Raw genomic sequence first — 27,952 nt, 5'->3', positions numbered from 1 at the left:
CTGATTTTATTTTGGGGGGCTCCAAAATCACTGCAGATGGTGACTTCAGCCATGATATTAATAGACACTTGCTCCTTGGAAGGAAAGTTATGACCAACCTAGACAGCATATTAAAAAGCAGAGACATTACTTTACCAACGAAGGTCCATCTAGTCATGTATGGATGTGAGAGTTGGACTATAAAGAAAGCTGAGCACAGAAGAATTGATGCTTTTGAACTGTGGTGTTGGAGAAGACTCTTGAGAGTCCCCTGGACTGCAAGGGGATCCAACCAGTCCCTCCTAAAGGAGATCAGTTCTGAGTGTTCTTTGGAAGGACTGATGTTGAAGCTGAAACTCCAATACTTTGGCCACCTGATGCGAAGAGCTGACTCATTTGAAAAGACCCTGATGGAGGAGGAGAAGGGGATAACAGAGGATGAGATGGCTGGATGGTATCACCGACTCAATGGACATGGGTTTGGGTGGACTCCAGGAGTTGGTGATGGACAGGGAGGTCTGGCGTGCTGCGGTCCATGGGGTCGCAAAGAGTCGGACACGACTGAGCTACTGAACTGAACTGTATGAATTTGTCAATATTCAACCATTTTCAATCTACCAAAAAAAGGCACAACCAAATAAACCCTTATCCACAGTAAGAACCCTTTTTCAGCAGCATCAACATATTTATTAATTTACTCTGTTCCAAAATGCCCTCCAAATAGCTTTGAAATTACTATAACAATCCTGCTACTAACCAAACCTACTAAGGAAATCTCAAGATCTCTTTGTAATTATTTTTGTCCTCAGAATATATCACACTGAAATTCAGAATATGGTGTTCAAAGCTATTTGAATTCTCTTTTTTCTGTGTGGTTATGTTGATTTGATATACAATAAATGAATCAAAAAATAATTTATTACTGAATTTTAGGGTCTTTTTCATTCTTTTTCTATTTAATATTATATTTTGATTATGGAAAATATTCATTTATTTGAGTTAAATATTATTTTATTCAAAAGTTATAAATATAAAATGACACATAGCCAGAAAAGGGTCACTCCCTCTTCATCACTCTGACCGTCACCCACATAGGAAGTAATCTTCCAGTTCTGCGGTGGCCCTCCTGTTTTTCTGCAAAGATGAGCATATGCATGTATCAGAAGCTAAGTGGACACAGATGCAGATTCTCTCCTTCCTTCTTACACAGCAGGTAACACAGAACATACCTTTATTTGTTGTCTTCTCTGCAGCCTGTATGACTCACTCTGGAACCTCGTCTAACTCTGCTCCACTCCACCATATGGTACATCCAGAGCACTGAGTCCTGGATGTTATATAGGTTAGACAAACAACTCTGAGGCATGATGTCAGAAGTTGTCCTCTCCTGTTTGCAGGTGGCCGTTTGCAGGCCTGGCCTGAGCAGCCTTGGGGTCACCTGCAGAAAGGACCCATACACCCCTCACCGTTGGAATGGGAGCACGTGGGAATCAGAGCTCCCTTTACTTAGGGGTGAGAGCCTCTAGGGCTGAAGGAGGAAGCTGAGTACCAGATGTGCCTGTCACTCTGCCGCAAGCCCCGCCCTCCCATGCCTGTGAACAGAGGACTGGTAGTTTTCTGGCCCCAGGTTTGACCCCAGAGAGTGGTCAGGGCTTGGGGTCCAGGCTCCCCTACCTGCACCAAGCAGAGCTTTGACATCTCCTGGCTGCCCGGGCCTCTATTCTTCATCTGTAAAGCTAGACGCAGGGAGGTGGAGGCTCAGTGCAGGTGAGCCAGACAAACATCACAGGCAGCAATTCTACTCAGTGTCTGTGGGAAATCTTGAGCCAGGTCAGAAGGTGAGGCCAGAGTCCTTACCCCAAGCTGCCCAGACTCCCTTCAACATTGGCCCAGGACCCACCTGAATGCTGGGGTGAGGGGGCAGTAATAGGGGTTATTTTCCCCAGTGCCCCTGATGGGACCAAGGCTGTATTTTCCAAAGAAACAATGTCCCAAACTAGTTCTCTTAGAACTTCAGGTTGTAGGTTAAGGTTTAAAAGCCCCTGGCTGGGCTGACCTGGGGACTGAAGCTCCTTCCACCTGTCTCTTTGGGAAAGTTGTGGCTCATTCTCAGAGCACGTGGCTTCTGAGGCTCCTCTGAGCTGGACCTGGGGAGGCTCAGCCCTGCCTCATGCTGTGTTTACACTCCAGCTGAATGCATTTAAAATATACATAAATATATATATATAGACAGATATAATTGTAGTAAAATTGCAATTTAAATTTAATAAATTTAAAATCCACCTTCCAACATAGATTCTCTGGGTGATTATCTGTATTATCATTAAGGCTTTCCACTGCCAAAGGAAAAAAAAAAAGTGAGTTCCTGATGGTGGCCTGCCGTCCACCCTCAGCACTCTCCATCTCACGGCTGCCCGCTCAGCCCATTCTCCAGGCCTTTCCTCAGCTCCCTCCCATCAGAAAGGTGATGCCCACAAGTCACCTGCTGGGGGGCTTCCCTGATAGTTTCCCGCCTGCTGCCCTCTGCCTGGTTTTATCGTTTTCTGTCCACTCGTGACCTCACATTGTGGAGTCCCTTGAGCAGGTGTTTCCATCATCTGCCCCCTTATCCCCAGCAGACAAGCCTGGGACAGGGCTCCAGTGAGTGCATGTGAGATCGTCAGGGACCCCCACGCCCCCACCACCATGCATGGAGCTGCCCCACATCTGGTCTCAGTTGGTGACCTCCAGGCCAGGCAGACATCTGAACGGGTAAGAATCTCGGCTCCTACTCACACCTGGAAAGGAGATCACACTGTTAATTTCATGAAATTAGTTCCGTTTCTAAGCTGCCACCAGCTAGCAGAAGAATCAACACCCTTGACTCAGGAGCTTGCTGGGCCCTCAGTGTCCTCCTCTGAGAAGTGGATCCTGACTCCTGGGTGGAGGGTGGTGGTGCTTCTGCAAGATGGTGTGAGGAAAGTGCTCAGCATAGCTCCCAACGCCCCACCCTCTAGCCAGTTCTGTAAGCAAACACAGTGGGATTTGGAGTGGACAGGGAAGCCACCTTCCTGCTCCTCCTCACCTCCTCGTCCCTCCCAGGCAGTGGCTTGACAGCTGTTCCCAGGATCTGCTTTGAATTAAAAAGTGGTGTAGCTCTTTAAGAAAAGCATCCACCGCCCCCGCCGCCCTGCTGCCCCCTTTGAAGTCGCTGGCGCTGAAAGGTTCCCAGTGGCAGATCTGAGGGTTTGTTTCTGCCTCCCCAGAGGCCACGTGCGGATCACAGGGTGAGAGGGAGGGAGGGCCGAAGGTCACATGGCCTGCAGCCTCTATTGCAGCCAGCGCTGAGGACCAGCAGGCTGCTCGGATGGGGACCAGCCGACTGGAGCTCATTAGGGCTCAGCAGAGCCAGCAGCTGGGAAAACTAAGGAGGAGCTGTCTCTGGCCCTCTCCACAGGCCTGGGGCAGCCTGACCTCCCCCGCACCCTCTCACCTATATAGTGAGGAGCATGCCCTGGCACTTTGCAGATGGATGCTCTGGTGACACCCCCAAGAAGCCCCATCTCCACAGATGTGTAGGAAGCCCCTCCCATCCCCATCACCTTCCTCCCCTCAGCTTTGGAATGTGGCTGGTCCCAGGGGGACCCCGGTGGACCCTGACACTCCATAGTTAGCCCAGGTCAGCTATGGGTTGGCATCCAGGAGAGTCCTTCAGCCAGGATCGCCCACCAGCCAGGTGGGGCTGTGTGGGGAGGGTGGGCTGGGGTCAAACCTGGGGCCAGAAAACTCTACCAGTCCTCTGTTCACAGGCATGGGAGAGCGGGGCTTGTGGCAGAGTGACAGGCACATCTAGTACTCAGCTTCCTCCTTCAGCCCTAGAGGCTCTCACCCCTAAGTAAAGGGAGCTCTGATTCCCACGTGCTCCCATTCCAACGGTGAGGGGTGTATGGGTCCTTTCTGCAGGTGATCCCAAGGCTGCTCAGGCCAGGCCTGCAAATGGCCACCTGCAAACAGGAGAGGACAACTTCTGACATCATGCCTCAGAGTTGTTTGTAAAGGCCTGGAACTGACCAGGTGGCCCCAGACCCTGTACCAGACGGCTCCAGGGGATGGGCTTTTCTCATCAAGGCCCCAGGATGTGAACCGAAGGGGGTTTCTGCTGATGGAGAGCGGGGGGTCGGGGAAACCAAGCAGATTCAAGTTCTGAGATTGCGTGACCTCAACTTGAGGCCCCACCCCCAGCTCAAAGCTAGCTGTGGGCTCTTGGCTGGCTGGGGAGTAGGGGCTCCGTTCAGGGCAAGCCACTGGTTGGGGGTGTGGTGGTCTGCCCCACTTTCCTGCCCTCTTGGGCCTCAGAGGCCAGCAGCTGGGATGCAGAGCCGCCCAGGTGGTTGTGCAAGGCGGGGCGGCTGAGGCCAGCAGGGAACAGCTGGGCCCCAGACGGCAGGCAGCAGCTGCAGCCCAGAGCAGCCTTGTGCTGTTGGAGCCCTGGGCTCAGGGCCCTGGGGATCCCCAGGAGGGAGCCACCTATGTGATACGGGGCCGACCCAAGTCCAGGTAAGGACACTGAGTCTGGAGCCTCTGGACATCCTGAGACCCTGAAGGCCCAGTCCAACAGGTGGGATCCCCTGCACCACTGACTGCCCCCCACCATACATTCCTCCCCAGAGCCTGCTGGCCAGCAGGGACCCCAAGCCTACCCCAACTCGGGCTCTAGCTGTTGTTTCCCAAAATGTTCCATCTCTGATGCCCCCTTCCCAGAAACTAGGCACATGTGGACGCATATGGACAGGGCTTCTGGTGCGGCTCAGTAATAAAGAATTTACCTGCGATGCAGAAGATGCAGGAGACGCCACAGGTTAGATCCCTGAGTCAGGAAGATCCCCTGGAGGAGGGCTTGGCAACCCACTCCAGTATTCTTGCCTTGGAAAATCCCATAGAAAGAGGAGCCTGGCACACTCCAGTCCATAGGGTCGCACAGGGTCAGACACGACTGAAGTGGCTGAGCGTGTACCCATGCCACACGTGGACCGGTCTCATCAGTTCTTTCTGTGCTCCCTCCCCTACAACTTCCTCCCCAAAGGGCCAGCCCCTGAACCCCCATCCCATAGCTAAAGATGGCACTTCAAAAGAGGCAGAGGCTCCCCTCTGGGCTCTCATTTTCCTAGGCCTCCTTGCACCTGGGCATGCATAGGATCTAAGCTTGGCTAGAAGCACCTATTGCCCACCTGAACGGGAACCAGGAAGCCAAGAGACAGGAATGATGCAGAAACTACCTGGACATGGCAATGGTTTGGGGCAGGGTTGGCAGAAGCGTGAGTCCCACGTCCAGCGTATCTGGTGTCCATGGGCCATTGTTCCCACTTTTCCTCCTCAAGCTTGAGTGTCAGCCCTCCAGACATCACACAAGCCCCCTGTGCCCAGGACCGCAGTCTGCCTTGGTTCCTGAAGAATGGTTGGCATCCACTGGGGAGCAACAACCATCATTGATCACGTGCTCACTGACCTATACAAGTCCCGCCCCATTTCATGCTCCTATGACCCTGGAAGGCAGGTAGTATTCTCGTTCCCACCCTACAGATAATAAGCCTGAGGTTCAGAGAACCAGCTGCAGGCCCAGCAGGAGCAGATGTAGGCTCTCAGCCCCACGGCTACATCTGTTATTGTGTGGGTCACCATAGACATCTGTCTAATAAGTGAATAGTGGCATGCACATCCCATGTCCCAACTGAATCTCCAGGGTGGGACCAGCCTACCACATTCACTCACCTACCCTCCTTCCCTGCCAGTTACCTGGTGCTTCAGGCCTAGCCTGCTGACCACCACTGGTTAGACCCTTAGGTGTTTGGTTTTTTTTTTTTTTTTTTTAGGTAAAATTCATAATATAGAACCACTTTAGGGACTTTCCTGGTGGTCCATGGTTAAGAATCTGCCTTCCAAAGCAGGGGACATGGGTTCAATCCCTGGTTGGGGAACTCAGATCCCACATGCCACCGGGCAACTAAGCCCATGCACCACAACTAGAGAAGACCCCATGGGCCACACCTGGAGAAAGCCCAAGTGCTGAAAGGAAGAGACCATGAGCTGCATTGCACATCCAGCACAACCAAAACCAAAACCAAAGCAAACAAAAAAACCCTTAAGGTGCACAATCCCGTGGCATTTAGTACATTCACAGTGTTGTGCAACCATCACCACAGCCAATTTTAGAACATTTTCATCATCCCAAAAAGAAGCCCTGTACCCTTCAGCAGTCACTCCCTGCTCCTCCCTGTCCCCTGGAAATTAACAGTCTGCTTTTCTATCCCTATGGGATTCCCTGGTAGCTCAGAGGGTAAAGAATCTGGCTGCAATGCAAGAGATCAGAGTTCAATCACTGGGTCGGGAAGATCCCCTGGAGAAGGGAATGGCTACCCACTCTAGTATTCTTGCCTGGAGAATTCCATGGACAGAGGAGCTTGGCAGGGCTACAGTCCATGGAGTCACAAAGAGTTAGACAGGATTGAGCAAGAAAGGCCTTTCTATCTTTATTGATTTAGTTACTCTGGATATTTCATGTAAATGGAATCATAAGATATGTGGCCTTTTGTTTCCGGCTTATTTCACTTGCCTTATTGTTTTTAAGGTTCATCTATGTTGAAGCACGGGTCAGTACTTTATTCCTTTTCGTGGCTGAATAATAGTCCATTGTGTGGATGGACCACATTTTATTCATTATGGACGTTGGGTTGTTTCCCCCTTTTGGCTACAGTGAGTACTGCTTCTGTGAACAGTGATGGTTAGGCTTTTGTTTGAACACCTGTTTTCATCTCTCTTGGGATTGTACCTAGACGTGGAATTGCTGAGCCATGTGATAATTTTGTATGTAACTTTCTGCACAGCCACCAAACTGTTTCCATAGCAGCTATACTGTTTTATATTCCTGCCAGCAATGCATGGGCTCTAGTGTCTCCATACCCACACCAATGCTTATTGTTTTCAATGTTTTCCTTTGTTTGTTTTTGTTTTGGCTGCACCACATGGCTTGCTGGATCTTAGTTCCCTGACCAGGAATTGATCCCGATCCTTGGCGGTGAAAGCACTGAGTGCGTCATAACCACTGGACTCCCAGGGAATTCCCTGCTTTCCATATTTTTTATCACAAACATCCTAGTGGGTGTGAGGTGTTATCTGAACTTCCACTGTTCAGTCCAGGATCCCTTTCCTCCCACGTGTCAGGGACACGGCGGCCTCTAGGCTGAATGCAGGCAGCCTGGAAACTGAGGCCAACCTGCTGTCCTGGTAATCTCCGTCCCAGATTTTGGGAGCTGAAGACTGAATTGGAGGAGTCCGAGGTGCAGAAGGTAAAGCTGGCCCTTGAGGGAACAGAGCCAGTCTGTGAGAGTCGAGAGGAGAACGGGGTATGAACAGCTCCAGAAGGCTCTCGGAAGCTGTTGCCCCCAAGAGTTGGGGTCCGGGGTCTAAAGCTTTAAAGAAGAGGATGTGGGAAAGGCAGAGACACGGAAGGACAGGCAAGTTCTGGGGAAGGCTCTTCAATACTGCTAGAGGTGTTGAATAAAGCAAACAGGAACTCGTTTTGGTCAAAGTGCAGGCTAAATCTCATTACAGTAATGCCAGCGAGTGCAGCATGCAAGCTCCCCCCTCACACTGGAATTCCATTGGCAGTCATAACTGCCATTCCCGCAGCGCTGAGCACTTTCACGCATGGGCTCCCGTAATCCCACAACAGCCCTCTGATGGAGGTACGGTCGTTGCCCTGCTTTAAAGAAGAGGAAACGGAGGCACACAGAGAGGTCATGGAGCTTGCCCAGGATCTCCTGCCAGGAAATGGCTCAGAGCCAGGTCCATGTGAAGCAGAACTCTACGCAATCCTGCCATCCGGCTGGAAGCAGTATTTCCCTGCCTGGGACTTAGAATAACAGACTCTTAGATGGAGAAGGTTCCTGGGGCACGTTCTCCCCAATGCCTAGGAACACCTTCAAATGGGAGAATCTGTCTTTGAAGTGCCTGTCTCTGGCCAGTCCTATGGAGGGCCTGTATACTGACCTGACAACCGCAGTGTGGCAAGTGTGGGTTTTTGAATGAACAGAGCTCACACTCAGCTCTTCCGCTAGCACTTCTGAGTCTCCGGTCCCCTCAGCAGGAAAATGGGTGCCCAGCTGCCCTATGGGTGCCTGTGGGGAGGCCCTCTGTCACAGTCTGCCCTCTTCTCCATTGCATGATTCCAGCCAAGGCTGACCTCTGGGGCACCTCAGCCTGATACGAGGCTTCGAGGTTGAAGTTACAGTTTCAGCCTCACAGAGAAGCTCTCAAGGGCCCTGTCTGGTCTCTCACTGTGTCTTCTGAGAGACCGCTGGAGCAGCCTGGTGTGTGTGTGTGCAGGGTGGGTGTGGTAACTGTTTACCCCACAACTCATTACCCAGCCCAGGGACTGCTGAGGAGGACAGTGCTCGGGGCCAACAGGGCAGGAGGGGAAGGCAGGGGCAGTGGTCCCTGGTGTGGCCAGAGGCTCTGGCAACCTCTCTTCTCCTGCCTCAGAGGGGCTGCAGGTGCTTGCCTCCCTGGGGACACAGCTTCTCTACTGCCCCAAGTCAGGAGGGAGCTCAGGAAGCTGTGCCCCAGCTCTAGACCCCTGTCCCGAAAGGCAAGGTCTATTTCTTATCTTTGGAAGGGCTTAATAACATCCGCGAAGCTGTGGCTGGGAGGGGAATGAGAGGTCTTTCTACCAAAGCTGTCTATGGTGCTTAGTGTGTGTTGTGTGTGGGGCAAATAAATCCCCCTTTTTTTCTTTTGTCTGTCCACACAGCCCGGAACAAGCCCCTAAGTAAGCAGCTTCCCCCCCACCCCCCACACACACCCCATTTTGGATTCTGAGGAGAACTCTCCTTCTGTCCCCAGTGAGGTGCGCTGGGAAGGTGAGACGAAGGGGCAGGTACACTTTATTGCCCGGAGGTCACTGAACAGAGACCAAGCCGGGAGCTCTTCCATCCTGGCCCACGCCCCGGTGTCGGCTGGGGCGGGGAGAGGTTCTTAGGGGTCCCTGGCTCAGGATGCAAAGCCAGAGCACACGCGGGGAGGAACCAGGACGTCACCCCGAGGCCCACTGACCTCGGTAAGTGGCGGCGCCCCCTCTGCCCCCACTGCCTCCGAGGGCCGCCCAGAATCTGTCCACCCAGGCGCGGGACAGGGCGACTCCCCCGTGGCGCCGTGCTGCGGCGCCCAGTCCCTCCGGCAGGTCGCCGAGGGCGCCGGGGCCTCGCGCCACACCTGTCCGCTCCTCCGGGAGGCCCCGGCGCCTCTGCTGCCGGCCCCTCGGCGCGGAGCCCTGTGTCCGCCGTCGCTTTGATCCCGGGGGCCCCGCTGGATAAAAGTCCCGGGCGGCTCCGCGCCAGCGCCAGAGGGGAGGCAGCCGAGCCGGGCGTACAGCGGGCTGGCGCTGGGCGAGCGACGCCAAGGAGCCGGGGCCGCGGGGCCGCCCGCGCGGGCCGCGGTGAGCGCGGGACTCCGGGCCGGTTCGGGGTGGGGGCTGCCGACCGAGGTGCCAGTCGCCCGCCGCTGCTCTGGGCCTGGGCGGCGGGAGCGAAGGGCCCCCGGCGGCTCAGGTGAGCCCCCAGCCCGTCGGGCCGACCCGCCGCGTGGCCAACCGAGCTCCCCCCCGCGCGGAAAAACCCCGCTCCTTCCCCGCTGGCCCCCGTGCGCCGCCCCTTCCAGCCGCCCGGGGGCGGGGGCGGCGGCGCCGGGCTGGCCGCGGTGAATGAGCCGCCGGGGCCGCCGGGCCGCGCTGCCCCCCACGGAGCCGGGCCGGGAGCGCCTCCGGCGGCCGCGGCGGGGTAGTCCAGGCCCCTCCGTCAGGCTTGCGGTTTGGGAAGAAAAGGCGATGCCTCCGCCAAGAAAAGAGCGAGCGCGGCCCCCTCCCCCTCCGCCGAGCCCGGGCGGCGGCGGCGGCGGCACATCTAACGCGCGGGCACCCGGGCCGCCGCGGCCCCCGCAAACTACGCCCAGGCTCGGCCCCCGCCGCTCATTGGCGCGGGCCGGAGCCAGCGCACCCAGACCCTGCGCTGCCCTCGGCCGGCCGCGCGCGGAGTCCCAGCTGCCCAGGCCGACGGCGCCCGGCCCCGAGAGCCTCGACGCCGAGCCGCCCGCGCCTCCTCGGCCGGGCCCAACGCGGGGAGCGGGGCGAGCGAGCAGGCGCGGCTGGCGCGCCGCGGCCCGGGCGCCCCCGGCCTGGCGCCCTCGCCACCGCGCCGCCTCAACGCCTCCTGCTCTCCGCAGGTGGCCGCGGGCCCGAGCGGTGCGGCCATGGGCCGAGGGGTGCGCGTGCTTCTGCTGCTGGGCCTTCTGCACTGGGCCGGGGGCGGCGAGGGCAGGAAGACCTGGCGGCGCCGAGGTCAGCAGCCACCCCCGCCGCCGCCCCCGCCGCGGGCCGAGGTGGCCCCGGCAGCCGGGCAACCGGTGGAGAGCTTCCCTCTGGACTTCACGGCCGTGGAGGGCAACATGGACAGCTTCATGGCACAGGTCAAGAGCCTGGCGCAGTCCCTGTACCCCTGCTCGGCGCAGCAGCTCAACGAAGACCTGCGCCTGCACCTCCTGCTCAACACGTCGGTGACCTGCAACGATGGCAGCCCGGCCGGGTAAGGCCTGCACCCGTCCACCGCGACCAGCGCGCCCCCGTCGGTGGCCCCGGGACCGCCGGCTGCCTGGTCGCCAGCGGGTGCGCACCACCCGCCTCCCTGTCCCCGCTCAGACGCACGGAGCCTGCATTGGACCGTCCTTGCTGGCCGCAGCGGTGGTCGCCCACAAGGGAAAGGCTCCCGTCGGGCCTCGGAGGCGCTGGCTCCGGGGAGGGCCCTGCTAGGCGACTAGCTGCGCGGGGGTTGGGGCAGCGTTGGTCCTGGGCCAGCCCCGGGCACTGACCCCTCGGCCACAGGTACCCAGTCCCTGTGCTCGCGTTCTTCGTTCCCTGGGCGGGGAGATGGCAGTCCGCGAGTGGCCCTGACTCCAGCAAGAGGAGGTGACACAGCGGGGCGGAGAGACGCCTGCCGTCCGCACCTCCACCCCCATCCCAGCTCAACTCGCCCCGTCTGCTCCGGGCTGCTGCTGGGACTGCCAGAGATCCAGCCAGCCGGAGGAATAGACAGGGGGCGCAGGTGGGACAGAAGGACCTGGGGTGCGGCATTCACCCCCTCTCCAGCCCCTAGCAGATCAAGGAAGGATGCGAGGCTGAGGGTTGGGGAGGGGTTAGGGGTGCCCATGCCCTCAGTGACTGCACAGCCTGAGGAACACGACGTTAGGTCCGACCTTGGTAGGAAGGATGAGACCCCGCTTCGATGGCGCCCGCGCCCCTCCACGCCCGCCTGTGCGACCCGGTACCCCTGCCCCACGCACCCTCGAGAGTGCTTTTCACTCTCCAAGCCCCACTGCGCATCCCAGGAGGATCTGGAGCCCTGGCGAAGACCCCACCCCCCATCCCGCCTGGCCGCCGGCGCCGGGGTTACAGCGGGTCCCGCGCGGGGCGGGCCGTGGGGATTTTCCACGGACCACACAGCCCCTCGCCGCCCTTCCCCGCCTCGCGAGCGCCACCTCCCGGGACTGACCGCCGCTGGCCCGGCCGAGCGCGCTCTGCGGGGGCCTGTCCGCTGGCGCCCCCGTGCGGCCGGCGCGTGCCCGGCGACAGGTGGAATGACCCCTATCTCCCCGAGCTGGACCCTGCAGCCCCCGCTCGCCGTCCCCCCCACCCACCGCCATGACCACGCACTCCACTCACTTCCCTTGCAGCTACTACCTGAAGGAATCCAAGGGCAGCCGGCGATGGCTACTCTTTCTGGAAGGTGAGTCTCAGGTGCGGATGCAGCGGGGCAAGAGGAGGGTCCCCTCGGCACTGGACCCTGAGGTTGTGGGCTGTGCCCGCAGGAGGCTGGTACTGCTTCAACCGGGAGAACTGCGACTCCCGATATGACACCATGCGGCGCCTCATGAGCTCCAAGGACTGGCCCCGGACTCGCACAGGTCAGCTCGCCAGGGTTTGCCGAGGAATCCCCAGGAGGCGAGGGGAAGGGAAAGGGGCTCATAATTGGAAGTCCTGGAAGAAGCCTCTTCTCCTTCATTCCCTAGATCCCCAGAGAGGCCCCACCCCATCCGTCCCCCACCCCACCAAGGTTAGGGAACATTCACTCTAACATTTCATTCTTATTCCACAGGTAACTTCCCAGGGCTCACCCTGGCTACACAGTACAGAGCTGGTCCCTGGTCAAAGTAGCTGGTGGAAGGGGGGGAGGTTGAGGGTCATGTCCAAAAGTCACAGCCCAGCTGGGCATCCTGGTCATGGAGACTCCTTGGAGTAACTAAACCCATCCATTCCCCACTTCCCCAGCAACCTTAGTTCAGGTGGGTGTCACCACCCACCTCCTTGCTGGAGCTTGGTAGGATCCCTCCACATCCGCTTACCTTCCTATAGTCTTCACCCCTGCCTGCATGCCCTGCTCCCACCAGAAAGACCCACTGCCTCTGTTCTTCCCTATCACAGGCACAGGGATCCTGTCCTCCCAGCCAGAGGAGAACCCCCACTGGTGGAATGCCAACATGGTGTAAGAGGGAGCCAGAAGGTCCTTTCTGGGGGAGGGGAGTTCTGTCTTGGGGGTCCTTTCTGGAGGCTCCTTCCTAAGAGGTTCTTAGGGGAAGTCCATCCTGGGGGATCCTGTCATTAAGGGGATCCAGTCCTGGGAGAGGTCCTTCCTAGGGAGGTCCTGTCCTCAGGAGTCCTTCCCGAGGAGGGTGATCCTTCCTGGGGTCCTCGGGCAACAGAGGAACATGGCAGGCTCATACCATCCATGTGTCACAGCTTCATCCCCTACTGCTCCAGCGATGTGTGGAGTGGGGCTTCATCCAAGTCTGAGAAGAGTGAGTCCCATGCCTTCCTTCCCCTCCACCCCCTCCCCCCCCACCCCCACAGAGGCAGGGCAGGGAGGACAAGCACTTGTGGGGAAATACAGACGTTCAGCCTTGTGACTCCCTCTAACCCTTCGATAGTGTGTCCCAGGGTGCCCGCCCCCAGCACCCACTGCCTGGCTTGTCCATGGCTGGCCTGACACTGGGGGAGGGGGGTCCTCACTCCTAGGTGTTCCCCGAGGAAGGGCCCCCAGCACAGTCTTGTGTACCTGACCCACCTTCCTTCAATCTACCCCTGCCCCTGTTCCCATCCTGTGGAAGACCCTCCAGATACCCAGCTATACCTGACCTCCTTCCAACCTGGGGATGGGAGGACTGGCTGTCCAGGCCACCACTTGAAGCCAGCTCTCCTTCTCTGTGCAGATGAGTACGCCTTCATGGGCACCCTCATCATCCGGGAGGTTGTGCGAGAGCTCCTGGGCAAAGGGCTGAGTGGGGCCAAGGTGCTGCTGCTGGCAGGGAGCAGGTGGGCTGGGCAGGGGCTGGGGTGGGAGTGTGGATGGAAGGGAGAAGATGGGGCTGAGCCAGGGCAGACGCATGGCCAGGAGGCTCAGCAACATGGGGCATCTCTGAGGTTTGGCTCCCGAATGCCATGTGGCTGGAAGCTGTCCCGCAGACGCTTCTGCCTCCGTGGTTGTTGGGTGTGAGGGAGGCTTTGGATCACAGTGACCTAGGCAGTTGACTAGGGGCTAGCTGTGGACTGATGCACCGCCAAGGGCTGGGGTCCCTGTAGGCAAGATCACACCCACTGGTCATTGTATCCTAGCGGGCATGTGGGGGACTCAGGGGTTGTCTAAGGAATGGACAGAGGGGCCTGGACCACAGAGTTCACCTTCATTTTCAGATGAGGGAACCGAGTCAGAGAGTGAGAAGTGGGGGAGGGAAGGAGGGGTGGGAGGAAGTGAGATGACCCGACACTTAGCTCTGTGTCAGTGCCTGGAGCTCTGCCAGCCCTTCTCTGCCTCCAACACCTTACACACAAACCCAGAACGTGATGGCAGCTCAGAATGTTCTTGGCTCCCTGTGCCCTGGGGAATGGGCTGGGGCTGGGCAGGCCTGTTGGGTGAGTGTCCTTCCTCAATCTGCCCCGCTTGACCTCCCACCTTCCCTGCAGTGCGGGGGGCACGGGGGTGCTGCTGAACGTGGACCGCGTGGCCGAGCAGCTGGAGGAGCTGGGCTATCCAGCCATCCAGGTGCGGGGCCTGGCTGACTCCGGCTGGTTCCTGGACAACAAGCAGTACCGCCGCACAGACTGCATCGACACCATCACCTGCGCGCCCACAGAGGCCATCCGCCGGGGCATCAGGTGCCCCGGGAGGGAGGGCCCATTCTGTGCAGAAGGCCTGGGATTGGGTGGCATCAGGGGGTGGAGGAGCTCGTGGGGGCTGGGTGGGAGCGGGGAGAGCAGCCTAACCTGCAGCGTGTGGCCTAGGTACTGGAACGGGGTGGTCCCGGAGCGCTGTCGGCGCCAGTTCAAGGAGGGCGAGGAATGGAACTGCTTCTTTGGCTACAAAGTCTACCCAACTCTGCGCTGTGAGTGGGAACGTAGGGTGGAGTGGGGGGTGGGGTTTGGCGGTGGGTGTCCAGCCTTTCTGTGTCTGCTGGAAACCCAGCCTGGAGTCCAGTCCTTAGAGGCTAGGCTCAGAGACCATTGCCACACCCAAGAAGGGTTGACAAAGTCATCTGAGCCTGGCCAGGACTTTCTCAGTTTTAGCACTAAACGTCCACTCAGTTCAAAGCAAACTAGGATGGTTGGTTACGCTGACCACACCCACGGTGAGGAACGTGCCTTGGAGTTGAATCCCAGTGCTGTCCCTGCGTGGGGCCTTGGCTGTCCCTCGCCAGCACCACGCTCGAAGCAACATAATCGCCATGTTTTGGTCAAAGCGGAGTCCTGGGAGCCAGGCCAAGGTGGGAGGAGGGAACGAGGCACCTCTTCAAGGCAGCGTGCCAGGGGGACTAGTCGCCAGCACTCTGCAGCCAGGGCCTGGCTGGCCTGTGAGCCTGCTGTGGATCTGGCTGTGGCCTCCGCCCCTGGAGCCTGGGGTGGGGGGCAGAGCTCCGAGGCGAGGCCCAGCTGAGCCATCCCCCCAGGCCCGGTGTTCGTGGTGCAGTGGCTGTTTGACGAGGCCCAGCTGACTGTGGACAATGTGCACCTCACGGGGCAGCCGGTGCAGGAGGGCCAATGGCTGTACATCCAGAACCTGGGCCGTGAGCTGCGGAACACACTCAAGGATGTGCCGTGAGTGTGTGGGGACCCCACTTGGCCCCCCAGATACATACTAAACCACTTGACTTGAAAAGAGAGGCTGCAAAGATGGAAAACAGGAAGCAGCCCAGGGTCCTTGAGGTGATAAACTGTGGTCAATGTAGACAAAGGGGTACTACCCAGCGCTAGAGAGGAGTGAGCAACTGAGCCGCTAAAAGAGGAGGAACTGTAAATGCATGTTACCAAGTGAAAGAAGCCAGTCTGAAAAGCCCACATATGGTGTGATTCCAACTCTATGACATCGAACCCAAGTCTTTTGCATCTCTTGCATTGGCAGGTGAATTCTTTACCACTGTGCCACCTGGGAAGCCCCTATGACATCCTGGAAAAGGCAAAACTATGGACACAGTAAAAAGATCAGTGGTGGCCAGGGGTTGGGAGAGAGAGGTATAAATAGGTGGAGAACAGTAGATGTTTAGGGCTGAGGAACTGCTCTGTATGGTACCACAACGGTGGACACGTGTCATTACGGTCGTAGTAGCGTTAGTCGCTCAGGCATGTCCGACTGCGACATGTAGCCTACCAGGCTCCTCTGTCCATGGAATGCTCCAGGCAAGAATACTGGAGTAGGTAGCTATTCCCCTCTCCAGGGGACCTTCACAAGCCAGGGACTGAAGCCTGGTCTCCTTCATATAGGCAGATTCTTTATCATCTAAGCCACCAGGGAAGCCCACGTGTCATTATACGTTTGTCTAGATTCATAGACAGTACAACTCCAAGGATGAACCCTGATGTAAACTACAGACTCTGGGTGGTGATAATGTGTCATCTAGGTTCATTGATTGTAACAAACATACCAACTGGTGGGGGATATTCATGATGGAGGAGGCTGTGAATGGATAAGAGCAGGGGATGAAAAAGAATCTATGTCTTCCATTCAATTTCAATGTGAACATAAAGCTTCTGTGAAAAACTAAAGTCTATTTAAAAACAAATATTCACCTGTCCAGCAGAGCCCCCACTCTGAGCAGGATTTGGAGGCAGAAAGGGACAGGGGTTAGTAGGGCACCTGGGAGCTGGTGGGGATAAGGCGTAGGGGGAGCCACTGGCCAACACAGCAAGCGGCAGGAGGGAAGTAGGAGCCAGGTAGGGGACAGCCTCCCAGGAGAGGAGCTGTGACCTATGCGCTTTGGGGTAGGGAAGGAGCTGAGGTGGGATGTGGTTGCTCACAGGTTGCCTTCTCCCTAACAGGGCCAGCTTTGCCCCCGCCTGCCTCTCTCACGAGATCATCATCCGAAGGTCAGTGCCCCCTGGCCCCAGGACCGCTCGTATCCATGGCTCTCGATCCAGACATCTGCAACGCCCCCATCCCCAGCAGGCCTGGCCACCAGCCTCCCCAGCTCTGGCTTCTTCTGAGGGTTTTCAAAACCACTTGCACAACCAGCTGTGTGGCAAGAACTCAGTGGTGGCAATGCCGTCCCCTGCTTTGGCCACACCCGAGTGATCCCCAACCTGGGTTTCTGTCTGCAGCCACTGGACAGACGTCCAGGTGAAGGGGACCTCGCTGCCCCGAGCGCTGCACTGCTGGGACCGAAGCCTCCACGACAGCCACAAGGCCAACAAAGCCCCCCTGAAGGGCTGCCCCATCCACCTGGTGGACAGCTGCCCCTGGCCCCACTGCAACCCCTCATGCCCCACCATCCGGGACCAGTTCACGGGGCAGGAGATGAATGTGGCCCAGTTCCTGATGCACATGGGCTTCGACGTGCAGACAGTAGCACAGCAGCAGGGCCTGGAGCCCAGTAAACTGCTGGGGATGCTGAGCAGTGGAAGCTAGGGCCCTTCACCCTGGCCATCTCCCCTCCAGGCCCTCCTGCCCTCCTAGGACCGCAGGGCCCCTGCCATCCCCACCCTGGGTCTGGATGCCCTCCCTTGGCAACCTTCACTGTCTCTCTCCTACTGCCTCTGAGGGGCCCCAGCCAGAGATGGTGGACCTGCCATCAGCCTGGCTGTGGTCCTTGGCCCCCTCCTGCCCCTCCCTCCTGACACCCCCCCCATCCCCATCGCCTCATTCCTAACCGCCCCATACTCCCTCCACCTCCAACCCACGGTAGGGAGCCAGAAGCACTGGATTCCTCAGCCTCCAGCCCAGAAGGCATACTCCCCCAGCCCAGTCCCCCAGCCTCTCCTGCCCTTTTGTATTATTTTATAAAGTGACTTTTTTATTAATTTTTTAAAAAAAGAAAAATAAGCAAGAAATATATAGTGAATGATATTGTTTTGTAACATATTTTTTTTAAATAATGAAGAAAAGATAACAAAAGAGCCTCACCCTGTAGATGTGTTTATTTGAGGGGGTACTTTGCCTGCTTCACACCCCGACCTGACCCAGACCCCCTACAAACCCAGGGCAGCACGGAGAAGCTGAGAGGGACTCCGGGGCCTTTTCCAACCTCTGCTCCTTCTGTTCATCCTTTCCACACACAGCAGCAAAGGGCCTGTCTCAGACAAGCCCCCAGCATGGTTTGGAGCTCCCTTTCCTCTTTATTTTGATCTTGGGGTGACATTCACGCCACACCTCCTCCATTTCTAAGGGCACGACTCAGCATTTGTACATCTACAGTGTTGTGTCTCCAACAGCAATCTCCACTTTCAAAACTTTATCACAAAACACTCCCTACCCAGCTAGCACATTCTTTGAAGTTTGTATTATATTTATTTTCACAACATCACACATGCACATGGTCCAGAATTTGAAAGAGGCAGAATTTTGGAGGGTGAAAATTCTCCCTGTAGGCCAGCCCTTGATTCTGCTTCTGTGGTTAGTCCCAGAGGACACAGCCTCCCCATAAACACATACACACACACACACAAACATACACACAATCTTGTCCTTCCACATGTGACTGCACACCATACACTCGTTGCCTGGTTTCTACCTCCCGCTGCAACTTGGGACTGAAGAGAACATTCCCAGTCTTCAGTGAGCTCTGTGCGTCATACTGTCTTCAGGTACAAAGGGCCGCGTGACTAGCCCGTGTCAGTGCCACTGTGCACAGGCTCATGGGCCGGCATCTCCATGGAGGCACCCCGAGGTGGCATGTGCATCAAAGATAGTGAGCCCCTGTGGGTTTTGTGACATACTGATAAGCACCCCCTCCAAAGGTGGCCAGGTCATGACTCTCCAATAGACCTGGCTTCCTCAGCGTTCCCTGCACTAGGTGCCCCACACACATGACACCCTGATTCCCCCAGTGCCCAGCAAGTAGGTCTTATTACAAGCCTCAATTTGCAAATTGGGATACTGAGGCCCTGGGACTTCCCTGGTGGTTCAGTGGTTAAGAATCTGCCTCCTAATGCAGGGGACATGGGTTCGATCCCTGGTTGAGGAGTTAAGATCTCCCACATGCCTTGAGGCCACTAAGCCCCCGCACCCCCACCCCCAGCCACAACAAACGATCCCACATACTGAAACAAAGACTGATGCAGCCAAATATCTTAATAAATATTAAAAAAAAGAAAGAAACTGAGGCCCAGAGAGGCTATGCGAAGGGATAGAGGAAAGACTTGATGCAGCCAAATATCTTAATAAAAATTTTAAAAAAGAAACTGAGGCCTGAAGAGGCTATGTGAAGGGACAGAGGAAGGATTCATGCCTGGACCCTGCTCCTAGCCTCCGATCACCCAGTCTCTCTCAGGCAGCCTGCAGCTTCAATCCCAGAATAGGGAGCATCACGGAGACCTCATCCTCTCAACGGCCCCCCAAGACTGGGAGTATGCCCTGAGCTCTGGACCCACTGAAGTTGGCTTCCCCAAGGGGAGCTTAAATGGCCCATTTGTGGTTTCCTGTTTGGACGGCTCCTGTGGGAGGCCACAGAGTCTCACTGACCCAGGGAGACAGTGAGGTCAGGGAGGGGTGTGGCCAAAGGCTGGAGATGAAAGAAGGGGGACCCTGGGGTGGCTGCTGGCTTGGGGAGCAGCCTCTTTGGAGAGGCATGAACAGGGTTCCCAGCATGACAGTGGGCTTCCAGTGGGAGAGGGGGCTCAGTTCAGTTCAGTCGCTCAGTCGTGTCCGACTCTTTGCGACCCCATGAATTGCACCACGCCAGACCTCCCTGTCCATCACCAACTCCCGGAGTTCACTCAAACTCACGTCCATCGAGTCGGTGATGGGGGCTGGGAGGACCCAAAAGGGGCCTGGCCTTCACCTACCAGGGGAGACTTGCATGGATGGAGGGGTCCATGCTGCGGTCAGAGCTGGGCCTCTGGGGGAGGGACCCCAGAGGCGCTGGCTGGAGGCCAGTTCTTTGTGTGGAGAAGGGCGGCAGGTGGTGACATCAGCACAGACACTTGCCTTACTCTGTGTGAGGTAGACTGAAAAGAGTAACAGGGTGGCTTTGGGTGTCTTGGGCGTGCCAGGCCCACTGAACATTATACTTGTGGGTTAGGCCCAATGGGATTTCACCAAATGAATAAATCCTTTCTCCCCATGTTCCTGATAAAGAAGGAAGGAGGCTTAGCTTACCTCCAGCGTCTGTGCCTTACTGCGAGTGCTGTTGTTCAGTCGCTCAGTCATGTCTGACTCTTTGCAACCCCATGGACTACAGCACGCCAGCCTTCCCTGTCCTTCACCATCTCCCAGAGCTTGCTCAAACTCATGTCCATTGAGTCAGTGATGCCATCCAACAATCTCGTTCTCTGTTGTCCCCTTCTCATCCTGCCTTCAATCTCTCCCAGCATCAGGGTCTTTTCTAATGATTTGGCTCTTCACATCAGGTGGCCAAAGTACTGTGGGTACCATTGGCAAAATGAGCCTGGGACCCATAAGGCGAGTGAGTGATGCCAAACCTGTAGTGTTCGGTGCATGATCAAAGTGATAGGCGGAACTGTCTACCCTGATGTCTCAACTTCTTTTATTTTTATTTTCTTTTTTTGGCTGAGCCACATTGCAGGTAGGATCTCAGTTCCCCAACCAGGGATTGAACCCATGCCCTCTGGAGTGGAAGTGGCCAATTTTTTTTTTTTAATTTAATTTTTTGGGCTACTTTGAGTCTTCATTGCTTTGCCCAGGCTTCCCCTAGTTACAGCGAACAGAGGCTACTCTTCACTGCGGCACTCAGACTTCTCATTGCAGTGGCTTCTCTTGTTGCAGAGCATGGGCTCTAGGGCCCGAAGACTTCAGCAGTTACTGCTCTCAGTCTCTAGAGTGCATGCTCACTAGTTGTGGCCTATGGGCTTAGTTGCCCCGAGGCATATGGAATCTTTCCAGACCAGGGAACGAACCTTTGTCCCCTGCACTGGCAGGCAGATTCTTAACCACTGGACCACCAGAAAAGTCCAGATCGTGGTCTCTTACACCGTCTCCAGTAACGGAACCAGGGCTTCTTGGAAAATACCTGGTTCTAAGGCTGGCGAGAAATGCACAGGATGAACCTGGGATATCTTGCAGCGCCTGCAGTGAGGAGGTGCTGAAAACAAACCCCAACCCCCACTGATGGGGTATGTCAAGGCACACATGGAAGGCTTTGAGCAGCAGAATAAAAAATGTAGTTTTGGATTATAACCCAAAATATAAAATGAATGTCCTCAAGTCGATCCTGATATAAGTAAATAATTGAAGAAAGTTAAGTGGGGGAGAAAAGACCAACCTCTTTGAAGCATTCCAAATAATTTATGTCAATACTGTCCCCTCAAGGAGGGGGAGAATACACTCCCCTTAAGTGTGGGCCACAAGTGTGGGTCCCCTCCCCAGAGAGAACAGGATGGGAAGGGGGAGAAAGAAAGAGGAACTCCTCAGAGGTGACACCTGAAAGACACACCTCAGCCAAGTGGTCAAGGGCAAAAGGTGAGGAGTCATGTTGAGAGCACGGCCCTCGGGGGACGTGATGAGAAGGGCACTTCCCCTCTGTGGTCTTCCTCCCCAAACCCACAAGCCCAGACTAATAACGAGAAAAACATCAGACAGGCCAGCAGAGGGACAGTTTGTGCATCACTGCCCAGCCCTCCTCCAAACCACTGGGGCCATTCAAACCAAGAAAGTCTGAGAGACCCTCCTGGCCAAGAGCAGCTGAAGGAGACGTGATGGCTACTCGTCATGTGAGGTCAGGAAAGGTCCTGGAGCAGCCCGAGGGCATGAGGTTAAACCTGAGGAAACCTGAATCAATGCTAATAATAATGTATTGATATGATATGCCAATGTCTCATTAATTGTAACAATTGTTCTGAAAGATGTTTCCAATAGAACACACTGGATGTGAGGAATATAGGAGCTCTTCCAGTCAATTTCTTCTGTGTGTCTACTGTTGTTCTAGAAAATAAAGTCTATTTTAAAATTTTGTAAAAGCAAGTTTTGTGTTTTTTTTGGCCACACTATGTGGCACATGGGGTCTTAGTTCCCTGACCGGGGCTTGAACCCATGCCCCCTGCAGTAGAAGTGCAGTCTTAACCACCGGACTTCCAGGGAAGTCCTTTATTTAGTTATTTAAAAATTTTTTAAAGCAACTTTTTTTATTTATAGAAGAATATAAACCTAACCATGTTTAGAACTGTAGCAAAATGTACTTCATTTATTTTTTTAAATTATTCTCTTTTCCTGGTTTAGGAAGTAATAGCTATTTAGTTTAAAACTGGGAAAATGCTGAAAATCCAAAGAGCAGAAGCACCCGCTGCGCCACACCTTGGAGGTGATGGCAGGGCATCCTCAGGCATTTACCCAGCCTTTCTATCTTCCGATGCAGATGTGCCACGGGCCCTTTAGTCTCCCACACTGCCCCTGTGATCTCCTGCCTCGTCACTGTTCTTCTACAAGGTGATCTCAAGGCAGCCTGAGTGTACCTCACACGGATGTTCCTTAGTCTACTCACCAGTCCCTACTGTTGAACTTTAGGTGACTTCCAACCAAACTCACTTAAAATTTTGTTGGCATTTCCGTAGTATGAGAAGCTGTCAATCCAGAATCACTGTGCTTCTGTAATTGTGACACATTAGCAAAAGCTCAAAAGCAGAAGACATTGCTGCCAAGCAGCACAGTGGCCAACCAGTTGGGAGTCGGTGTCTAGAACCAGAAGCATGGCCCATGCCAGGGTCCAGGGATCCTCACCACGGTTCCAGCCATGAAGCGCTTCCCTTGACCACGGTGGGGCCCAGAGCTCCCCCGGGGCTTTGTGGGTGGGCAGAACCCGACTGGCAAAGCAAAGAAAGATGACTTTGCTGTGATTTGTTCTCAGACTCCCAAGGTGTCTTTCAGAAAAGGAGCTGATACTTTTTTTTTTTAATTGAAATATAGTTGATTTACAATGTTGTGCTAGTTTCTGCTGTACAGTAAAGTGATTCAGTTATACATATATGTATGTATTCCTTTTTTATTTACTTTAAATTTGAGGATAATTGCTTAAAATACTCTATTGGGTTCTACTATATACCAACATGAATCAGCCATAGGTTGTATGTGTATGTCCCCTCCCTTCTGAACCTCCCTCCCACCTCACACCTGCTCCCACCCCTCTAGGTTGTCAGAGCACCAGATTTGAGCTCCCTGCATCATACAGCAAATTTCCACTGGCTATCTAATTTTATATATGGTTATGTATACCTTTGAAAGCTAGTCTTTCCATTTGTCCCACCTTCTCCTTCCTCCTGTGTTTGTAATTCTGTCCTCTATGTCTCTGTCTCCATTGCTGCTCTACAGAGGGTTCATCAATACCACCTTCCCAGATCCCATATATATGCATTAATATACGTTATCTGTCTTTCTCTTCCTGACGTACTTCACTCTGTATAATAGGCTCTAGGTTCATCCAGCTTATCAGAACTGAGTCACATGCATTCCTTTTTATGGCTGAGTGATATTGCACTGTGTATATGTACCACTGCTTCTTTATCCATTTATCGTTTGATGGATATCTAGCTTGCTTCCATGTCATAGCTGCGATGAACACTGGGGTACGTGTCTTTTTCAATTATCGTTTCCTGAAGGTATAGGCCCAGTAGCAGGATTGTTGGGTCATACGGTAGCTTTATTCCTAGTATTTTTAAGGAATCTCTATACTGTTCTCCTGGGACACGACTGAGCGACTGAACTGAACTGATACTGTTCTCCGTGGTGGCTATATCAATTTGCATTTCCACCAACAGTGCAAGAGGGTTCCCTTTTCTCCATACTCTCTCCAGAATTTATTGTTTGTAGATTTTTTGACGATGGCCATTCTGACTGGTACGAGGTGATACCTCATCGCAGTTTTGATTTGCATTTCTCTAATAATGAGCGAGGTTGAGCATCTTTTCAAGTGTTTATTAGCCATCTGTATGTCTTCTCAGGAGAAATGTCTATTTAGGTCTTTTGCCACTTAATAAAAATAATTTTATTGATTTGTTTATTTTTGGCTGTGCTGAGTCTTCTCTTTAGTTGCGGCAAGTGGGGGCTACTCTCTAGCTGCACTGCACGGGCTTCTCATTGCTGTGGTTTCTCTTGTTGTGGAACATGGGCTCTAGGGCATGTGGGCTCTAGAGCACAGGTTCAATAGTTGTGGCCCACAACCTTAATTGCTCTGCGGCATGTGGAATCCTCCCAGATCAGGGATCGAAACTGTCTCTTGCATTGGCAGGCAGATTCTTTACCACTGAGCCACCGGGGAAGCCCCTTCTGCCCACTTTTTGATTGCGTTGTTTGTTTTTCTGGTACAGAGCTGCATGAGCTGCTTGTATATTTTGGAGATTAATCCTTCCTCAGTTGTTCCATGTGATATTATTTCCTCCCATCCTGAGGGTTGTCTTTTCACCTTGTTTATAGTTTCCTTTGCTGTGCAAAAGCTTTCAAGTTTAATTAGGTCCCATTTGCTTATTTTTGTTTTTATTTCCATTGCTCTAGGAGGTGAGTGATAAAGGATCTTGCTGTGATTTATGTGATACAGTGTTCTGCCTATGTTTTCTTCTAAGAGTTTTATAGTTTCTGGTCTTTAAGTCATTTTGAGTTTATTTTTGTGTATGGTGATAGGAAGTGCTCTAATTTCATTCTTCTACGCATAACTGTCCAGTTTTCCCAGCACCACTTATTGACAAGACCGTCCCTTCTCCATCGTATATCCTTGCCATCTTTGTCAAAGATAAGGTGCCTATAGGTGCGTGGGCTTTACCTCTGGGCTTTCTGTCTTGTTCCATTGGTCTATATTTCTGTTTTTGTGCCAGTACCATACTGTCTTGATGACTATATGTATGTATTCTTTTCATTTTCTTTTTTCATCATGGTTTATTACAGAACATTGAATACAGTCCCCTGTGGTATACAGTAGGACCTTGCTGTACGCCTAGGAAGCCCACACGTGGGCACAGCAGTCACTTAAGTGGGTCAGGAAAAGCTGGGCCCAGGAGAGGACTCAAGCCTGGACATAGCTCCCTGGCAGGCCCAAGCCAGATGGCTGATCGCAGCTCTAGGCATACCCATGCAGGCACAGGGTGGCTGCTGGAAGCTGGGCAGCTCAGGCCAAGAGTTTCAGTTTCCTCACATGGAGAAGGAAAGTAAGGATGCCAAAGGTGGGCATCTTGCTTCCCAGAGAGTTCCAGCATATGGTACTGACTTCAGCTTGACTGGTACCTGAGATTCCCTCACTGAGGTCCCCCCTCCACACCCACACAATGACCCCCATCCCCAGCACAGCACCCACTGCCATGTTCAGCCCTGCAGGCCAGCCACACCAGCCACAGCTCTCGCCTGGTCAGGCCCAGATGAAAGACTCCAGGCTCCGAAGGGCCAATTGGACTTTGAGTGGGGCCAGGTGGAGGGCTAGTTGGCATTCCTGGCACTGCAGGACAGCCACGGACACGGGTCCCAGGATGCCACTTCACCTGGGCTCCATACCCTCACTCAGAACCCGTTGGCCCCAACCACTTTCAGGGAGCTTCTCGGCCAGGCTTCCCAAGATGGTCATGTTGTTGTGCCTCGCCTCTGCCCAGCGTCTGTCAACCCATTTTTCAATTTGGTTTCCGGGCTTTGTTGTGCCAGAAAATGGAGGCACAGTGCAGTGTCTGATTTTGAGGAAGGGGATCAACTTCCGGTGGAGAAGGCCAGTCAGGTGCCTGTCTCACCCGCCACGCCGGCCACAGAGCGCCTGAGAGGCTGCCTCCTACCTGCACAGGTGTGCTGGTATCCCTGAGTACCTGGGGACACCCCAAATTGCCCAAGGCTTCAGGTGCTACAACCTGAACCCCTTTGGTTGGGGGTATGAAGGGAATAGAAACAGAGGCCAAGAGTACTGCAAGGCTGATGCCCCAAGGACAGTTTGTGTGGTCGAGAAATGTGGGCACGTTCACTGTTAGGATTCGCTGAGCTATGAACTTGGGCTGAAGTTTGCACATGTCTGCTTGAGATAAACTAAACTGTCCGCTCTGTGCAAGACTTCCTTCCAGGTTTCTCTGATCAGGGGGCAGAAGGGTTTGGAACCAGCTTGTCTGTACCCCTGAAGCCTAAGGCCCCGTGCTCCCCTCATTCCCTTGTCCAGGGTCAGGAGCACCTGCTGCAGATGCCTGGAGAGAAGGTGGGTTATCCTTCCTAAGGGGCTCCATAAAAAGTTTTCCTAGTGAGACCTCACTGCCCACTCTGCTCCACCGCAGTGTCCAGACAACTGTCTCAGAGGGCCTGCAAACCCTCCGAACAGCAACAGGAATCCTGTGTTTACAATCATGTTAACTGCTCTGGAAACATCGCCAACAATCATGTTGTCGGATGACCAGCACAATTCAGCTTTTAAAGAGGGTGTGTGTTCATGGAGAATGCTGCCCATAAGAAGCATAAAGGGATGCCAGGATGCCTGGGAGAATCACAGGGGCACGAGACATGGACACCACCCCAACCAGATGGTCAAACTTCTTACTCTGGATGTACAGCCATTGTGATTCTCCTGACAGGTGACATCTCCCACATGGTTTTCCTGCCAAGGGCATTTAGCCAGGATCTAAACATGAGCAAACAGACAGAACACGCTGAAAGACCACCAATAAAGCTGCCAGCTGGGGCATTTTAAAAAAAATCAGTGTTACGGCAACCCACTCCAGTATTCATGCCTGGAAAATCCCATGGACCAAGGAGCCTGGTGGGCTACAATCTATGGGGTCGCAAAGAGTAGGACACGACTGAGCGACTTCTGTGTTTTTGAAGCTCAAAGGGATATGGGCCACTGAAACAGATATAAACCAGGGCAGAATTTCTTAAATAAGTAACAGATTAGTTAGTTACAACATCAAGACAAATAGAATTGAAAGAGAGATGCTACCAAGAGTTGGGCAGTACTGCTTAAATAATGCTCAAGAGTTTCTATTCTTAAATTGTTTCCTCTTGAGAGAAGATGAGCAGCACTGGGCCCACTCAACTCTACCTTTTTTTGTTCCCCACTTTGGTTATGTGTTGTTACTTTCGGAATTGCACTTTTTTCACCTTGTCATAGTAGCTGCCAAAGTGTGTTTTTATAAACATGGGGTTCTAGAGCGCTGGCTTCCTGGGGCAGAGGAAAGAAAGAAATGCGTGTTGAACAAAATAAGTACGTTCATATGTTTAATAAAATAGTTCTATTATTGAAAAAAAAATCAGTGTTATGAAATATATTTAAAAGAGAGAGAGAGACTATTCTAGAATAAAGGAAAGTGAAAAACATGACGGCCAAATGCAATGTACAATTCCAATTAAATCCTGGCACAAAAACTTTAAATGCTATAAGATGTATTTCCAGGACAGGTGGGGAAAACTGAAAGACTGTATTATATGCTTAGTCGCTCAGTCTTGTCCAACTCTTCACGACCCCATGGACTGTAGCCCATCAGGCTCCTCTGTCCATGGGGATTCTCCAGGAAAGAATAGAGTGGGTTGCCATTTCCTCCTCCAGGCGATCTTCCCAACCCAGGGATCAAACCCAGGTCTCCCTCATTGCAGGTGGATTCTTTACCGACTGAGCCACCAGGGAAGCCCATGACTGTGTATTAGGTGATCATTCTTCAATTTCCCAAGTGTGGCCACTGAGTTCAGGTTCTGCAGGAGAATGGCCTCCCTCTTAGGTGTCCATGGAAGTATCTAGTGGAGAATTGTCACATTGCCAGAATTAATGTTATTATTAATTATCAATGGAGGAGGAGAAACAGCATGGACAGGGCAAAATATTAATAATTCTTGAATCTGGGTGAAAGACATATGAGTGTTCATTGTGCTATTTTGAAACTCGTCTGTAAATCTGAAACTTTTCTAAGTGGAAAGTTGGGGGAAATACACATAAGACTGTACTTATAATTGTCTCTCTGTGTCACAAGGGATAGGTTCTAGGACTACCCCCAGTCACACCATCAGGATACCAAAATCCACTGATATCCATGTCCCTTGTATAAAACGGCATAATATTATGCACATCCTCTCGTACACTTTATTTTATTTTTATTTATTTATTGGCCACACCTTGTGGCTTTCAGGATTTAATTGCCCAACCAGGGACTGAACCCAGGGACATGAGAGTGGAAGTGCCATGTTCTAATCAGTTGACCACCAGGTAATTCCTCTCCTCAATACTTTGAATCATCTCTAGGTAACTTATAATACCTAATAGAAAGTCAATATTCAGGCAACTGAACCCAGGTGATAGAATAGTAGGCAAATTAATTACACTTTTCATGTGTTGGTTGGGCCTGAACAAAAACTACTTTCATGGTCAAATTTTTTTTTTCCTTTTCAAAAACATTTCATATATTTTTAATATTTTATTTTATTTTAATACTTATTTATTTGGCTGTGCTGCCCTAGGTCTGGTTGTGGCACGTGAACTCTTGGCTGTGGTGTGTGGGATCTAGTTCCCCAACCAGGGATCAAAC

General features: G+C 53.6%; 1 protein-coding gene and 1 long non-coding RNA gene across 20 annotated transcripts; one reads left to right on the top strand and one right to left on the bottom strand.

Moving 5' to 3' along the window:
• Positions 1 to 968: 968 nt before the first annotated feature.
• LOC129651143 (uncharacterized) lies at positions 969 to 3,874 on the bottom strand. Of its 19 annotated transcripts, none has more exons than XR_008714032.1 (6): positions 3,731 to 3,874; positions 3,044 to 3,088; positions 2,684 to 2,756; positions 1,654 to 1,715; positions 1,209 to 1,417; positions 969 to 1,113 (listed from the first exon to the last, which is right to left on the bottom strand). It is a non-coding gene; the product is annotated as an uncharacterized LOC129651143 (long non-coding RNA). The 19 variants fall into 19 exon arrangements; XR_008714033.1 differs by having other exon boundaries at positions 2,704 to 2,756; XR_008714034.1 differs by having other exon boundaries at positions 3,044 to 3,091; positions 3,731 to 3,866.
• A 6,383-nt stretch (positions 3,875 to 10,257) lies between these two features.
• NOTUM (notum, palmitoleoyl-protein carboxylesterase) lies at positions 10,258 to 16,949 on the top strand. The gene is made up of 11 exons (XM_055579838.1): positions 10,258 to 10,589; positions 11,734 to 11,786; positions 11,869 to 11,964; positions 12,482 to 12,542; positions 12,797 to 12,855; positions 13,267 to 13,369; positions 14,018 to 14,209; positions 14,336 to 14,436; positions 14,998 to 15,145; positions 16,364 to 16,411; positions 16,643 to 16,949. The coding sequence occupies exons 1-11, from the start codon at positions 10,258 to 10,260 to the stop codon at positions 16,947 to 16,949; spliced, it is 1,500 nt and encodes a 499-aa protein (XP_055435813.1).
• The last annotated feature ends 11,003 nt before the right edge of the window (positions 16,950 to 27,952 follow it).

The sequence above is a fragment of the Bubalus kerabau genome, chromosome 4 (genome assembly GCF_029407905.1).
Source record: "Bubalus kerabau isolate K-KA32 ecotype Philippines breed swamp buffalo chromosome 4, PCC_UOA_SB_1v2, whole genome shotgun sequence".
NCBI classification, from domain to species: domain Eukaryota; kingdom Metazoa; phylum Chordata; class Mammalia; order Artiodactyla; family Bovidae; genus Bubalus; species Bubalus kerabau.
The sequence above is the reverse complement of the archived record's forward strand: the minus strand, read 5'-3'. Positions and strand labels throughout refer to the sequence as shown.